Source organism: Fistularia commersonii, chromosome 1 (genome assembly GCF_037954325.1).
Source record: "Fistularia commersonii isolate RoL2024-O1a breed Wild chromosome 1, RoL_Fcom_v1.0, whole genome shotgun sequence".
NCBI lineage: Eukaryota > Metazoa > Chordata > Actinopteri > Syngnathiformes > Fistulariidae > Fistularia > Fistularia commersonii.
Genome location: NC_141284.1, coordinates 16,664,475 through 16,681,820, shown reverse-complemented (window position 1 = coordinate 16,681,820; position 17,346 = coordinate 16,664,475). Strand labels below are relative to the sequence as shown.

General features: G+C 41.7%; 1 protein-coding gene across 1 annotated transcript in view; it reads left to right on the top strand.

Annotated features, from left to right (window-relative positions):
* syne2b (spectrin repeat containing, nuclear envelope 2b) overlaps window positions 1-17,346 on the top strand; it is a 140,106-nt gene that overhangs the window by 85,554 nt on the left and 37,206 nt on the right. Inside the window, exons 84-105 of the mRNA XM_086147898.1 lie at window positions 1,580-1,717; window positions 2,393-2,587; window positions 3,818-3,919; window positions 4,021-4,215; window positions 4,316-4,489; window positions 5,590-5,715; window positions 7,045-7,238; window positions 7,563-7,704; window positions 8,116-8,319; window positions 8,537-8,689; window positions 9,286-9,462; window positions 9,784-9,939; window positions 10,085-10,219; window positions 10,937-11,107; window positions 11,709-11,842; window positions 11,958-12,180; window positions 12,743-12,925; window positions 13,194-13,295; window positions 13,858-14,012; window positions 14,497-14,644; window positions 14,715-14,809; window positions 15,518-15,749. Of these exons, the coding sequence (XP_086004024.1) occupies window positions 1,580-1,717; window positions 2,393-2,587; window positions 3,818-3,919; window positions 4,021-4,215; window positions 4,316-4,489; window positions 5,590-5,715; window positions 7,045-7,238; window positions 7,563-7,704; window positions 8,116-8,319; window positions 8,537-8,689; window positions 9,286-9,462; window positions 9,784-9,939; window positions 10,085-10,219; window positions 10,937-11,107; window positions 11,709-11,842; window positions 11,958-12,180; window positions 12,743-12,925; window positions 13,194-13,295; window positions 13,858-14,012; window positions 14,497-14,644; window positions 14,715-14,809; window positions 15,518-15,749 (3,534 nt within the window). The remainder of the gene's footprint in view (window positions 1-1,579; window positions 1,718-2,392; window positions 2,588-3,817; window positions 3,920-4,020; window positions 4,216-4,315; window positions 4,490-5,589; window positions 5,716-7,044; window positions 7,239-7,562; window positions 7,705-8,115; window positions 8,320-8,536; window positions 8,690-9,285; window positions 9,463-9,783; window positions 9,940-10,084; window positions 10,220-10,936; window positions 11,108-11,708; window positions 11,843-11,957; window positions 12,181-12,742; window positions 12,926-13,193; window positions 13,296-13,857; window positions 14,013-14,496; window positions 14,645-14,714; window positions 14,810-15,517; window positions 15,750-17,346) is intronic.

Genomic DNA, 17,346 nt, shown 5'->3' with positions numbered 1-17,346 from the left:
ACCACCATCTTATACTATTTGGTTACACTCTCACCTACAACTACTTTGCAGTCACTGATCTCTTTCAGGTTACCTCGTCTATACAAGATGTAGTCTACCTGCATGCTCCTACCTCCACTCTTTTAAGTTACCCTATCTTCCTGTCTTTTCTGGAAAAAAGTGCAAACTACAGCAATTTCCATCCTTTTTGCAAAATCTACCACCATCTGTCCTTCTGCGTTCCTATCCGGGATGCCAAACTTGCCCATCACTTTTTCATCATCTCTTTGCCTGTACCAACATGACAATTGAAGTCTGTGCCAATTGCCACTCTCTCTCATCTCTGAGTATATTCTGCATCGCTTCATCTAACATCTTCTAGAATTTCTCCTCCTCTAACTCGTATCCCACCTGTGGGGCATAGCCACAAACAACATTGAGCATCATGCTTTCAATTTCCAGTTTAGGACTCATAAGTCTATCTGACATTCTTTTCACCCCCAGAACATTCCTCACAAACTCCTCCTTTAAGTTAGCTCTACTCCATTTCTCTTCTTGTCAGTACCATGATAGTACAACTTAAGGCCTGCTCCTAAGCTTCTAGCCTTACTACCTTTCCACCTGGTCTCCTGGACACAGAGTACATCCACTTTCCTTCTCTGCATCATATCGACCAACACTCTACCTTTTCCTGTCATAGTCCAAATAATCAAAGTCCCTACTCTCAGTCCCAGACGCTTTCCTTTCCTCTTCTCTCTCTGCTTCAGAACACGCCTTCCTCCTCTCGTTCTTTGACCTGCTGTAGCCCAGTTTTCATTGGTTCCCTGTAGGTCATCGGTACCAATGACGGTCATTGTTAATCTGGGCCTTGACCAATCCGGTATGATCTGGTTATTAGGTTTGATTCGCATATTGGTTTAGGCAAAAGTTTGACACCGGATGCCCTTCCTGACGCAACCCTCTGCATTTATCTTTAGCTAACACAAGTGACATGAAATTACTGTAGTGTTTCAGCTAACCAGACATGAAGCTTTGGCTAACTGGAGTATCTCTTGAACACTCAACTAGAACAGACACCTGTCCTCATCAATTAAAAATGAGTTTGTTCAGTTTTGACAGAAAATGCGTATTTCTATCTTTCTAAATTCATTTTTGGCCAGAAACGGTTTTTTGATTAACAGAAACATTTTATCAAATTTTATCTCATTTAATTCCCTCCCCGTTTTTGATCTGTTCAGCCGCTACTTTGCAGAAAAAGCAAAGTTACTGGAACAGATCGATTTGATTTGTGTCAACGGTTTTATTTCATAAGAGAAGAGAAGAGAAGAGAGTCTTTGAATCCTCAGGTCCCCCTTTTATGGTGAGAAAGATGGACCAAATCCTTGAGAGTGACAATTAAGGTCTAAATTAATTATTTTCTGACTCAGAAGCTTCATGGCTGCCACTGTCTTTTCTTGTTGCAGCAATTTTCATTTTGACATCACATAGCAGCAAGTAGGAAAAGTATGTCGTCCCTCACGGGGATAGGACCGATGAAATTGCACTCAGGTTTCTGTGACATCACAACTCCTTTTCACAACCACCTTTGTCGACTTCTCAGGACCCTGGGGCGCTGGACGAGCTGTGGTTCCATGCGCTGAGCCAATTCTGTGTGTTCCTTAATGATGTTGGCACACTGGTGCACTCGGCTGGTGGGAACACGCCCGAGGATGATGCCCTGACTATGTCACTGCTGCAGGTGAGAGGAACTATTAACCTCTCAACTTCTTTAAAATTAATCATCTATAACTGTCAACTTGTCAAAAAGTCAAATTGTACAACCATTAAACTCTCAATACGATATTTACGTTTCAACTTTTTAAACTTTCAAACCGTCAACTTTTGTAAATGACTGATAGTTAAATGATCAAAACCTTACAATGTCAAAATATTAAACATTGAAGTTATCAGTCTGTCAAAAATTGCCACCGAATTGTCAAAATGTCCATCTATTTTTCAAATTCTTCAAAACTGTTAAACCATCATGTTAAATTGTCAAACTTTAGTACAGGATTTTTCTGTCTTTCTTTTTGCTATCTGGCTTTCTGGTTTTCCTGCATATTTTTTAAAACTTTCATAGTTTTTCAGGAAATAAATCATTAATTAAATAATTAATACATTCATTTTCTACATATTGTTTTTTAAATGATTTATTTTAGCGCTTCCTTGTTTTCCTTTTTTTTTAATCTGGTCAGATCTGTGTTTTGTTTGAGGATCGTTTTGTTGAGTCAAAACATTCATGAAGCTATGAAATATGAGCATGAGCAGACTACGCCCCCATCAATAGAACCACCCGAATCTCCTGACCTTGTTTATCTCAGTTGAGGCCCGAAGGATTCATTGCAGCTTCACTGCATTTTTAAAAAACCTCCAGACCGTGTGGATGGAAGCATCTGCCCTCCAAGAAGAGCTGGAGGCTCGTGGGTCAGACATCAGCGCCGCGCTGGGGTCGGCAGGCAGCAGGTCCTGCATGGATGCAACCATCAAGATCCTGCCGGTGGTGCAGGCAGCGGTTAAGAGCTGGGAGGAGCAGCTCCGTCAGCAGCAGAAGGAAGCATCCAGGCAGCAGGTGAGTCCTGTGACCCGTGCTCCATGAGGGTTCAGCATCAAAATAACGATTTTAAAGACAATAACAGGTAGCATAACCAGTCAGACCAGGCACTTGAGGATTTATTTCCTGGTCTTTTCTGTTATTTTACAATAATGCTGTTGCACATTTGTATTGGTGATTGCTGGTTTATTTTTGAAACATTTCTTTGTTGTTATTACTTATGAGTTTGTATTTTATTGTGTTTTCTAAAAAGTAAACCGGTAAATACTCCTATATTTCCAATTTAGCTTTTTAGCTTATTTTAACCTCTGAGGAGTTTTTTGCAGGTTTTCCAATGATATGTTTACAAATTTTGAGCTAACATTTTAAAACAAATTCTGAATTTATTTCTTTTTCATTTCAATCTTTTTTTCTATTATTCTGATCTTCACCTATTCCTTTGGTCTTCCCTTGGTGTGGCTGCATGGCGTCGGGTCACTGTTTGTCACTCTAACCTGACAGAGACTGATCTCAGAGCTGCATGCAGCCTTCACCTCTAACCAGACTGCCCTCCGGATGTTAACATGCCGTCTGGCAGGAGCCTCCAATCCGAGCCAGCGGCTGCAGGTACCCATCTATGAGATGTTCTGCCTGTTTGTCACATGACCCCAATCTTAATATCATATTCAAGCGTGTCAGCACACTCACCTGTTGGTTGACTGGGATCTGTGTGTGGGTTTAGTATGTTCTTCACGTTCTCCTTCCTGGTTTCTCTCCAGGTTCCTCATCTTTCGCCCACAATTCAAAATGGTTAGACTCTAAATTGTTTTTAGATGAGAATGAGAAAGTGAACGGTTGGATGATTGACAGCTGACCCATCCAGGTTAAGCCCCGCCCGTCATCTAAGTGACAGCCGTAATTGGCTCCAGGACACATTGATCCTGTGATGTGATGAGCAGGATGTGTAGAAAGAAAATAAATACCTTGTATTTTTCTAGTATTAGTTCTTTCGAGTGTCTCTTGATATCTATAGTTTGTTATTTTCCAGGGCTTGATAAACTTAAAGTCTATTTTTACTGAAACTGGAAAATGTACTTAGTGACAAGAACTTAAAGTAAAAAATAACCAAAGATGTTGTATCCAACCATTTTTGGTTCTTATCTTATCTTATCTTATCTTATCTTATCTTATCTTATCTTATCTTATCTTATCTAAGTTTTAATATCTGTTACTTTAATGAAAATGTTTCAGTTTGTGGTGCCAATGCAGGACGCCCTACAGCAGCAGGCCGACGTTGTGAACTCCCTGCTGGAAGAAGCGAAGCAATGTGACCTGCCCACATCCCTCATCCAGCAGGCCACACAACTGCAGGTATGCTGGTAATCAACTGGGGACTCATAGGAACCAGGATATTCAAATATTAGTTAAGATTTCTGGACTGTGCACACATTAGAGACTCCTGTTGTCTGCAGGGTGAGCTGGACGAGACCCTCCATGGTGTCCGCTCCCGCTGCCAGGAGCTGAAGAGCAGTGAGGAGCAGCTGTGTCGATACCAGCACCTCATCCTCAGCATACAGGAGCTAATCAGCCTGGGATCTGAGATTCTCTCTCGACCCCCCGCGCTTCGGAGCAGGATGCACCTGCATGAGCAGCTCGCCAGTCACACGGTCAGTGGGACATGTGATCAGGATCAATACTGACCCCTGACCTCCTGGGCCTTGGTGGTGGTAGGCATTTCCTAAATGTTATCTCAAAATGTCTTTGCAGAAGTTCTTCCAGTTCCTTGGCCAGCACTTCCACATCTTGCAGTATTTGACCAGCAGAGCCCCAGACAGTGCCCCGCAAAGCTGGGAAGCTGAAATGCAGACCCTTCAGGACAAGGAGGTCCAACTACAGACATGTGCTCTGGAGAAGAGATGCCAGATGGAAGAAACTTTACAGGTAAGTGAAGTGAGCTTGTGCTCTGTTCTGAAGTGATACCTCTATCTGTCCAACTAGCCAAAGGCTGATCCAAGTAAGATTTCCTGGTGAAAAGTCCAGCAACAGTTTGGAAGGTGAAAAAGGCAGCTGAGGTCCATTTACAATTAAAAACAGTGTTGTAATTTAGCATTGATTAACATCTATTTGTCCCCAAAGATCACCTGAATTTAGCAAAATGATCACCTCAAAATTCAAATCAATTAAGGTAAACAAAAAAGGGTAAAAAAATCACATGTGTCAAACTCAAGGCCCATGGGATATGCCCTGTGAATTAATCATCTTTGGCCTGCATGATAGTGTCTAATTACTATTAGAGGTGGCCCACCAGTAAATTGCCCGCACGACCATAATACTACTAAATCCCACAATGTGCTCCCAGTATTTTTCGCCAGCTAATCATGAATAGAGATAGAGCCATAGGAAATAAATACAACTAATTTTATTTGTTTCATTTTTTCCATCATGTCTTTGATGATTAATATTGTTTTATAGACATTAGATAATAGGTTCTGCAAGTTCCAGATTCAATATGTGCAACAAGAGAATTTCAATACATTTTCAATAAATATCTAATGGTTAGATGGTTATTGAAAACGTATTGAAATGATCTTGTCAGGCCCTCGACTTGGACCATTTTTTTTTTTTTTATTTTGGCCTGCTGTGTATTAGACTTCGACACTCCCAGTTTAAAAGGATAAATTGTTGAATTCTGAGTAGAACAGACCTCAGATACAGAGAACTGCAGCACTTGTTGGCAACTTGACTGAGGACTGTCACCCCATAGGTGCTGCAGGAATCCAAAACTGTCAAACCTTGGTTAAGACTGTCAGGGGCAAAGGACCCCCTTGAACAAGGTCTTGCTGTTTTTAGTAAATTCGTGCTAAACTTAAAGACAGATCCTAAAATGCTTGATACCAATTCTGTTCCACCTCCTTCAGGCTTGGAACATTTGAGGAGAATCTACAAAACCTTTGGTTGAATCTCAGATGGAGGTAGACTTTACAAATTAGAAGACCTTCCTTTAACTCCGTGATCTGCGCCCTCCGCTTTCGCTTCTTTAGATGTGGATGCAGTGGGACGACGACAGGAACTGGTTCGACTCCCTCCTCAGAGGCGTCGAAGCCTCTCTTCCTAAACCGGGACAGGATCCAGAACCACTGTTTTTGAAGAGCCTCTCAATCTACCAGGTAAGTCCTATTAATGTGTATGTCCCGTCCCGCTGTCAAAGGAATATTAAACATTTCTGACGCTCTGTTCCTCTCATTCATACTGGACCATTAGCAGTTCACTCTGTGTTCTACTCTGTCTATTCCACTCAAAACATAATTGTTTCAATTACACGGGAGCCAAAAGGTTGTTCTCCATCGGGGTACATGATGTACCTGGGGTTTTTCAGCGGTTATTAGCTACAGCTCATAGCTCATTTGGGCTTCCCAACGTCACTGCCGTGGGACTGAAGTCTGTCTCTTATTGAAAAGGTGGTGCTTAACTAAATTGGCGTAATGGAGAGGAGAAGGAGTAGGACAGAGCGTAAAAAACATCTTGGGTGGTCCAACTTTTTTTTTTTACATTTTTCAAGCATTCTGCCTGAAACATTGATTATCTGATTTTTACTGCAATGCTAGCTGGAAATATGCCTTAATTTATCTGCAAAAAAAAAAAAACAGAGAAATAAAAATTGATAGTTTCAGTTGCAGTCTTTTGATTTGTGTGGCTTGAGAAATATCTTAATATCTTATCTATAAAAAATGTCGTAGTTTGAAAATTACCCTGTTATTAGCATAGGATTACACTTTTAATTTACGTTCATCTGATGTGTATATATTAACCAGCCTGTTTATTTGTAAAGATTTACACGTTTTGATTCGATGTAAGATTTCAATCTATTTACAATTATGTTGTTAGCAGTTAGCAGTTGCCTACCATCCTCATATACTTGCTTAGTCTGTGGCAACTATTATCGAATGATAAAATTGAATATGATTTCCAAAAAATCCTATATAAAGAGTTTGAACTGTGATTATGTTCACGTGGTTTTATGACCATGACGCTGTTGAGAAATTATCATTTTTTTCCAGCTAGTACCAGTTGAGTTAACGAAGGTTGTTAGCTTAATTGACAGCTAATTTTACTGAGCAAACATGCATATTTGATTGAAGTGTAAAAACTTTTATTTAAGACTTTACAAGATATTAGCGTGTATTACAAAATATCCTGCTTGCTGCTATCCATCTCATGGCACGACCGTTTTGTAATATTTCAGAAAGCTAAAGGTCAGTTCTAAATTATTTTGCTGGCAGCTAGCTAGCTTGTGAAGACAGGTTATTTCTGCATGTTCCAATAGTGTTTAAAAATGGATGTTTCTACTTTAACTAGATCCGGTTACCACCTGAGTGTCCTGTATCATTACAGGTTGCTAGTCTTTGACGTTGCATCATTTCTACACACACTAAAGATATTTAGCTGAATAAACACAATGCTGTGTTGTTTTGAAGTTGTGTTTTGCCTTTTTTCAGGAGCAGTTTGACATTCTTGAGTCGAGTACCGCAAGGGCTGGTCGGCTGCTGGAGACGGGCCTTCAACTGCAGAGGGCGGGCTGTGGAGAGGCGGTTGATGCCAGTGGCAAGCTAGAGATGCGTTGGAAAAGTCTGCAGCAGAGGGTAAAAGAAGAACGAAGTAATGTGGAAAAGAAAAGGAAGCTGCAGAAAAGGTGATGGAAATTTCAAATACTAATATTCTATGTTTAAAACTTTTAATCTCGCGGTGGTTTGATTATACTTTTGTAAAATTTTGTCTTTTTAAGGATATTTTTACAATCAGATTTAGATATTTTTTTACATGTACTAAATGCTATTTATTATAGTTTCAAGATGTTTGAAACAGATAATTCAACGAACAAATGTTGGCTTGAAATAATACAGCCAAATTAAAAGCACGGGATAACAATCATTGTAAGATTTTAAATACAGGTCATTTTTTAATGCATTTTGGGGGATTTTTGAAACGTTTAAAAATTATTTTCATAAATAACCAGATTTGCTAGGGACTTTACCGTCCTGACTGACTGGATGGGTGGAGCCAGAGAGGTGATCGACAAATTGAGCCTCCTCTCAAACCCTGCCGATGAAGAGGTACCAGATCGTGAGCAGAGACGAGAGAACTACTCCAACTTTGTGGTGAGTTCACAAACCCAGGAGGACAACAGTAGAGTCTGTGAACTGGGTTTGGACCGAAATTGGCATCGAGTTACTTAAGATTTAGCAAGTAATTACTTAAAAAGTGCTACTAACAATGGAGTAACCATTTGAGCACATTTGAACCTAATAGTAGGTTCAATATAAACATTTTGACAGGTTGGTGGTATGATCATAAATTAAAAGACATCCCATTGTCCCCATGTAAGGACACATGCCCAAATAGCTAGAAGACATGAAAAATGCATTCTAAAAAGCAAATGTCTGGTGGCTGTGAAACACAGCTACTCCATAGTTTGTGTGTGCGTGTTTGAGTGCGTGCGCTTCAGCCGGAAATCTGTTGTGTGTTTGATGTCAGACGAAAAACTTAAACCGTATCGTCACTCTTTTCAGACGTTCATGAAACAGCTGGAGGACAAAACTAGTCTGAAGGTTTCTGTGATGGGTGCTGGTTGGCAGCTGGTCCAGCTCCAAGAGGTGGAAGGAGAACCTGGGAAACTGGATCTGGATTCAGTCCAGACACAGATCAGACAGCTGGAGCTAGACTGGACAGATATACTGGCCAAGGTTCCCAATCTCCAACACAATCTGCATCAGGTGAGGAAGTTCTCCATGAAATCCAGGATGTTCCAGAGGTGGCCTGTTTTTCAAGTGATTAGTTCAGGAGCATTTAGATCATAGGGAATTTCACCAGCATCTAAAAATATTAGTCCCACAGGGCAGCCACTGCTCTCTCTGCTTGTCTCGGTGCATTCTTCTTCTACACTTGAGCTCTGGTCAAGACCTTTGTTTTGACTTCCATTCTCCCCTCTAGCGCTGGATGGAGGCCGTCAGCCAGCAGGAGACACTGAATGAACTCCGGGTTTTGCTCACAGAAACTGAGTCACAGCTGGAAGAGCAGCCTGATGTCAGCAGTCAGGTGCTGCCCACAAGCAATGAGCTGGCGCTGCTACGGAAACACTGCCAGGTGACCTCCTGTTCCTGTTCCAATAATCTATTTTCAAATTTAAATTTGACTGTATTATTTATATTTTTTTCTTGACTCTGTAGCTGCTGGACTTAACAGGATAATATACAGTATTTGATCAATCCTATCATATTAGTTATTTGACTCTGTGCTCTCCATTTTGCAGTAGCAGTGTTTTAACCTTCAGCACAGAGCTGGCAAGTCAATTGGCTGCCCCCTACCAAGGCTATGTGTCACACTTTGCTAATCGCCAACTCATGGTAGGGGGTCGGCGGGAAATTCTGGTTCTAGGAGAATATTTTCACGATCATATATGGACTTCTCACAAATTGAATATTATACTATGAGATGTACCAATTTAACAGATGCAAAATGATCCCATGAAAGAATTTCAATATCACTTGAAATCATTTGTCAGCCTTCTTGCTGTGTCAGCCAGCTACAGTGGTGTCAGCATTTTGAGGAGTTAAGTTATTTGAAAACTTTTTTTCAATGTCTTTCGACTTTAAGATCTTCTTGATTCCGTCTTTGCAATTTGACACACTTCATAATTCAATCTTTTTGTCATCTTATCTCAATTTGTTTTTCCATCCCAGGAGCATCAGACAGAGCTGTCCTCTCGCCACCCCACACTGGACTACGTCAACCAGCCACTGCAGGCTTGCACTGCCAATTGGGACCACAAGGAGCGCTGTGAGCATAACCAGTTTGCAGAGCAGCAGGGGCAGATCAACCACTCCTGGCTGCATTTGGAAGGTGCTCTCAGCTCACAGGTCAGTTAGAGGTGTGACATCGTGTGACATCATTGATACTGTTACCCACGCTAATGCTAATGCCAGTGGATACTTGGGATAGACTTTGTAGATGGATTGATTGATTGATTGATTGTCACATGTGAAGCTAAGGGAAACACCTGCCTAACTTCAAGAGGTTGGTTACAAAAGCAAAAGAAATTCCTCTCGAAGGATTGTGATACAAAATGGTAGTCGTGTCTGATGACAATTCTAATGCACATGAAGATAAAGATCTCCTTTATGTGTGTCTGACAAGGTTGTCTGGTGTGTGTGTGTTTATGCTCATGCGCTCCTGTTCAGATCCAACAGGTGGAGGAGCTGCTCAAGATCAGGACAGAGAAAGACATCCAGCTGGAGCAGCTCCTGCACTGGATCTCAGACAAGAAGGTCTGGATGGAGTCGACTCAGCGACCCAGGAGTCTGTTGGAGCTGGAAAGTAACATCATCAGATGTCAGGTCCGTGGGGGGTAGTACAGGGATGGAAGGAAGCAAGGATGTAGGAATGGGTAGATGGATGTATTTATGGACCTGATATTCAGATGGACTGTTTGACTGAAGAACAACCAATGGTTTAACTCTGAGTTGTATTTTTGTCGACCAGGAGCTGGAGGAGAAGCTTCAGCTGAAATTTGAAGTTCTTCAGGGGTTCCAAGGAAAGCATGGTACTGAGGGAGGAGATGGATTTGCCCCGCGCATTGAAGAATCTCTGCAGACATTCTCGGAAGTCCACCTTCAGGTGAGTGAAAAAAACTGGCGCTTACCTCACTCTTTATCTCTGCAGACACCAATGTTGGTCGTGAGGAGAACTCTGGTAGGAATGAAGATTCACTCCACTTCACTCCAATAAAAATGCTCCAGTGTTTACAAAATACATTGTTTCTTTCACAAAACCATACAAGTACCTACAGAAGGCAAAACACACAAAAAACAGCATTAGAAATAAATGTTTGTACATATGCATGAAGACATATTTGCTCTGTATATATAAATACAACAATAATAACAATAATACTAATCACAGGACGGCGCTGTGGCAAAGTGGTTAGCCCTTTGGCCTCGCAGCACAAAGGGCCCTGTTTTGATTCCGACAAGGGGACCTGTCTATGTGGAGTTTGCATGGGTTCTGCGTGTTCTCTGCGGCTTCTCCAGTTGCCTCCCACATTTCCAAAAACATGCAGCAGGTTAATTGGGGAAAATTGCCCTGAATGAGTGAGTGGGTGCATGTTGTCTGTATTTGTATGTGGCGACCAGTCCAGGGTGTACTTGCCTCTTGCCAGCTGGGGTAGGCTCCAGCATCCCCTGCAACCCTGAATGTAGGATAAGCGGCAGAAGATGGATGGATGCATAATAATCACAGTGGACATCTCGGATCACGTTTTCCTTCAAGTTCACTGGGGCCTCCAGAGGGCACCTGTTCTCCAGGATCTGAGAACAGAGTTCTAATTTCTTTCAGGCTCAATCCGTGAAGCGGCATCTGGCAGAGATACGGCAGCTGTGGCGTCACGCCAACAATAATCTGAAGCGCCTGGCAACTGCCACGGTCCGAACTTCTGGGTCCCTGGATATCCTGGCCGGCCCCTGCCTGTCCCTGACCGCACACAGAGAGCGGCACCGCCACCTGCAGGTGTGGAAAGAGCAACCCTTCTTTCTTGGAATATTCAGTCTCACTTGGAATGCTTTTGTCGGCCTAAGAAACGGAAAGAGTCCCCTAGTGCCCACAACTGGAAGTACACTTGACTGCATAACAATAATAATAATAATAATAATAATAATGCGTTTTATTTGAAGGCGCTTTCCTTTACACTCAAGGACACCGTACACAAAGCCGCATACAAGGAGTACTATGGTCACAGGTATTTTATACAACAAAAAATTACCAAAAAAATACAGATTTTTTTTTTTTTAATTTTGTCTTATTTTTATAATTTTATAACTTATCATTTATTCCATATACTGTGCAAATCTTACACATATCTATTGCACTATATCTGTATCACTGCTACTGGCTGTCTACCAGGCATCTTGAAACCGATTTCATTCCATTCTCCTAGGGTAGAATGACATTAAAAAAACTTTCAATCCCCTTGAATCCCTTGAGATAATTTGAAAACTATTAAATTTTCTAAAGAACTGACAAGAATTTCCAATAATTCCCAACCGATCTTCAAAAAATTATCAGTTTCCAGGGTTGATCTTCGGAAAACAAGCCATGACTTGTGTTTCAGCTTCTCCATAAGGAGGTGGAGCCTTTGGAAGCTGACTGGGCCGACTTGGACCAAACCCTCATGTCCCTGGGGGATGCCATTAGCCCTCATGCCGCTGGGCTCCTTACTGAGCAATGTGATGGACAGAGAGGCAGGTGAGACAGAGAGGCAGGGCACACACACACACACACACACACACACACACACACACACACACACGCACACAAACACACATGGGCCAATAAGCAGACCCCTGGCTCCATCCTGCAGGTGGGCCCAGGTGACCTCTGCACTGAAGCTGCTGCTCCATCGGAGTGGAACCGTCCTGGCAGTATGGGATGTCTTCGGCCATCGGGAGGCATTGTTCTCTCACAGGCTGCAGGAGCTGCAGGATGACATCGACTCCGACCCGGACCAGGACAAGGACCAGGACCAGGGTGGCGAGCCAGTTGACCCTGAGCTGCAGACAGAGGTCAGGATCCGGCGAATCAAGGTGAGAACCCGAAGTCATCCCCTCACATGCGGAGACTCAAAGACGCCAAAAACCATCATTCAAAAACAGCCCGCGAAAAGGTTTTATTTACATAGTATGTACAGAGTACATTTGAGTAAAAACAATGTAACCCATGACAAGGATAAACAAATCGGGTTCATGGAGGAAGATGAAGAATTATATTCTTCTTTTAATTTGTGTGAATTTTTTGAATCACAATTATCAAGAAACTAAACAGGAAAGAGTGATTCAGAAAATTAGCGAGAAATTACATCAGAATTATTTCAGAACATATTTTAGATATCTGGAAGGAAGAAATTGAGCTAAAATTGAGTGACATTGGATAAAATTTGCAGAAATACCAGAATGAAAGAAGAAGAATGAAAGAATAAGGGACAAAAAGACTGAAAAAAAAAGAAAAATCAACCTACACATCAAAAAATCCATATCAATATTTGCAGGCCAAAAATTTGGAATAAAAGAATAAAAGTCAAGAAATTAATCTGCAAAGTGTGTTGGCACATGCACGTGTGTACGTGTGTGTTTTCCCCGTCGTCTTCAGAGCCTCTTGGAACAAGCTGATAATCTGCAGTCCGACATGCTGGGAGTACTGGACGCCTCCAAGGAGCTGACAGCCCTCCTGGATCCCCTGGCGTCCAGTCTGGTCCAGTCACATAGCAGGATGATGGCATGCCACCTCACACAACTAACTGATGGGCTGTCGGCCAGGCGGCGTCGCCTGCAGGTATAAAAACACCACAATAAAAACTAAAGGTTTTGATTTTGTGTTCTTTTTTTTTGGAACACATTTACAACACATGGTTCACAATGTAATCATTCATCAGCACAGATGAGAGTGTCTTTAGAGATAGCCACAGGTTAGTGTTTATTTTTAGATTTTTCCTCTTCATCATCTTGTTTGTTTCCACTGCCAGCGACACACTGACCTACTAATTAACAGACATATGTTCCTGTGCGTGCGTGTGTGCATGTGCGTGAACGTGTGTGTGTAGGAGGAGCTCAAGTGTCTGCAGGAGGTAAGCAGACTCCTGGAGGCCCTGGAGTCCAGTCTGGATCACTGTCTGGAGTGTCTGGAGGCTCCCATTGAAGAGCAGGTCAGTTCATCAATATTCTATAGATTGACAGCTTGTGTAAATAAATTTCCTGGTTTGACATGCTGGTTGTTTGTTGAGATTTTCCTTTTTTTTTTTTACTTTGTCCAGATTTTTTTCTTTGCTTTCAGCAAATATGTATGGTCTGGAGGTATTTGTCTTGCAACATGTTTTTGTATTTCTTTTGCATTGCTATTTTAATTACGATCAAAATTGTGAAAAATTACAATCATTTGGTTTATTTATATTAATTTTATATATCATGAACAAAACATGAAAGTATGACATGGGTAAAAATTATATTGAAGGACTTTTTTCATACAGTTTTCCAGGAGAGTCCTTTAAAAAATATGAGTTTGATTCAAATTAAAAACACAAAGAGAGGTAACAATGTGGTTTTGAATTTAGCATTTGAATTTTAAAAAGCAATGTATGTTAAAGATAACAAATTGAATTTCCTCAACCATTGAGTGACTAAAATCTCCCGCCTGAGAGCATAAACTCAACGCATGTGTTTGTATTTGTGTGCATGCGTGTGTCTGATCTTCTGCCCTCCTGCGGTCAGTCCGACCTGCATCAAGGCGCCGCCCTGTCTGCTGACCTGGACATCCTGAACGAGTTGAGCTGTTGCGTGGCGCTAGGTGACGTGCGGGCTGGCCGATTGCAGCGTCTCAACCTCCGTTGGGCCGCCGCCTCCGCCAGGGCAGAGGAGATCTGCAGGTGTGTGTTTACATGTGTGTGTGTGTGTGGGTGTGGGTGTGATTACAATACTGGAGTAAATATTACATGATTACGGACTTAAGCAAGAGGGGTCAGAGCTGTCACAGCGGAATGGTTCTAGTTCTAATCCTGTGGTAGATGGGGTTCTCACTGGGTTCACCTGGATTCTCTCAAGGATCTTCGTCTTTCTCCTACAGTCCAAAAATATTCAATAGGTTAATTGAAGACTCGTCCATAGGTGGGAGTAAGAAAGTGAATGGTTTGATGTCTCTACATGTGGCTCTGTGATCGGTTTAAAAAAAACTTTATCTAAAAATAACCAGACATTTTATGATCAGGAAAACAAACGAACATGAAGAGTCAAAAAAAAATTACAACTTTTCTTGGATTTAGAAATATCTCTTTGCCATTGTGGAGTGGCGTCATGGGTCTATAGTGATTTAATTTTGGTGGTTGGACTGGGGGTGTTCTATTGCCATGGCAGCGAGCGGCAGGCTGAGGCATTGCGGCAGCAGGACTTCCAGCAGCAGTGCCAGAGCTGGATGTCCTTTCTGCAGAGGATGGAGGAGAGTCTCATCGTTGACCTGGCAGGAAGTTACTCTGGCCTCAGGCAGCAGTTGTGCACGCACAAGGTATGTGCCCAAACGCGCACTCTCTCTCACACACACGTGGTTGGGTTTCTGATTCCTGGGTGTTTTGTAGCGCTTCCAGGCCGAGCTAGCGGCAGGACACCAGATCCTGCATTCGGTGGTGAGGGAGGCGCTGCACCTGCTGCAGAGGGGGGAGGTGGAGGACAGGTGATGCATCATTTTATTCTGAAAATACGTGTGATTTTATTTTTTCTGTTCTATTTTATTTGTCGTTCTGGTTCAAATCAGTGATGCTAATCGTGTTGAAAACATTTAACCATACCAAATATCTTTCAAAATAAAAGACACATAAAATGAATCAGACCATAATTATGTTTTCATGTGTTCCTAAATCCACTCGCCCTCTCCATACTCATCATCGGTGATGAAAAATGGAGAGATAAAGAGAACTTTCCTTTTTAAGTTTGATGACAAACTGATGATAGTTTATTAGTTCATTTTCCTCTCATGATGCCCCGTGTCATCATGGAAACATAAATTGGTTACGTGTCCTTCCAAGTCAATTCTCTTTTTGTTCTTGAAGAATTGCTCATAGCTCAATCATTATAGACATCTTATATTGTTCACACAAGATCAGAACGCAGAGGAAGTTAGGAAGCATAGCTCCAATAACTCTAGACCAAAAAGTAGCTCTGCAAACAAAAGAAAAAGAACATCTGTCCTCATATGGGGACAATTGGTTTGAATGTTGTCAAAGTAAATGAAAAAGAACTAGAGGTCTCACATGAGGACACTGTGTTGCGAAAATCCTTTATTTTGCAGTTTTCAGATTTTATCGGAAAACTACCCAAGTTTCTTCACACTAAGAGATAAATAGTAGAAATATGTTCTTGTGATTTCCTGTTCTATTGCCAGGAGCGACTTCATCCTAACGCTATCCCAGCTGCAGGAGTGCTGGCAGGGTGCCGTGCAGCGTGCAGACCAGCAGCGCTCCCTGGTGGATGGCCTGGTTAGACGCTGGCACCTCTACCACCGCAGCCTCAGGAAACTGCAACGCTTCTTGTCAGACACCCAAGACTTGCTGCCCCCTGCCGGCCCGCCCAGGGGCAGCCTGCTGCAACTGCAGCGCTCCCTACAGGATCTCCAGGTACTGCAATCTTTCGGCCCCCTCAATCACGTCAATCCACTCTTCTTTTCCCTACATGAAAAAAAAGACATTGCAAGACAATTCTTGGTGATTCGTCAGTCGTTCATTGTTCAATATTTTATACTCCTAGATTTCCTCTTGTATCTTTGGGTGAATACCTTTCTTTTTAAATTTCAGCTTTTTTCCCTTTCATTTTCATGACTTTTTAACAGTGGTAGGTCGTGCATATCAAGCCTTGGCCAACAGTACTGCTCTATTTATCAATCCACCCCTCAAAAAGTGTTTTATGGCTATATAAACTATCTTATGCAGAAATGCAGTTTAAAGAGAAGTTACATCACCGAAGTAATTCGTGATCCAGCACTTTCATCATGTTCCCGCTGTAACAGGCCTTCTAGCTTGAAAAGTCCGTCTGGAAAATGGCTTTGTTTATAAATTTTCAACCACATCAATTTATTCTGTGTTGGGTTGACAAATAGCTATTACTGTATATCAATAGCTATTATACCGATATTTGTGTTTGTGCTGCACGTTACAGATGCAGCCAGCTAGCTCTTGCCAGTACACTCTCTGACTATCCAATCAGATTGTGTTTGACACGCTGATGTTACTGTACCCTTCGAGAAGGCCTTGCTGTTGCAACTCAAGATCTGATTGGTTGAAGCAACAGTTTCATTGACACTTTGCAAGAGCGCCTGTGAATCTGATTCAGCAGGCCTCCTTGCAGAGTTCTTTGACCCTGTCTGGCAACAAATAATGGCTGAAATGTGATTGGTTCAATGCTTTGATATGAAAATACATGTCTAGAAGCAGCACAGCCAGAGAAAAAGCTATGAAAGGAAGTAGATGGACCATTTGGAATTATTCAATAAGTATTCATTGACAAAATGTCATTCAAATCAGTCTGTGATTCAAATATTTTTTAGGCCAGCAGAGAAGGCCTTGCAGGACCTGACGGCCCATCACTGCTTTTTAACAATCTCTGTTGCTAGAATTTCAATCAAATGACTGCCGACCTTTTCAGCTCAACTTTTGGTGGAGTAGGCATGTCATTTCTCTTAACATTTTTATTGGTTGGTTATTGGTTTCGTCAAATTTTCCTTAATTTTTCGCACGCCTTGATCCAGTGAAGAATTAAAAAAAAAACGGGCGGCATATTAATAACATGGTAATAACAGCACAATTAAGCGTTAACTTGATGTCACTTCCTCTGTGCGGTGATAAATTGTAGAATTTACCTGGAAAAGTTTTCAATCTGCTATTTTTGTTCTTTTTATTCACACCTGAGAAGCCTGATGAAGGTTATTGGAAGTCTATCAGGCGGATGATGGGATTTAAGGTGGATGGAGAGGAAGTAGCTGATTGTATCTGACAACAAAGGAGAGAAGGAATCGTCAGATGTGGAGAACCTTTCCTTTCTATTTTTCTAGAATTGTCCTGTTGCAATTTCTGACAGGGTCGAATTTGAAGTGGGGGTTTTCTTGTTCCTGATTTAAAGGGATTTTTGCCGGCAGTTACAGTAAAGTCCAGGAAAGATACTTCAAATGTATTTCTTTTTTTTTTGCATATGTATTTTTTATGTTTTATTTATATTTCT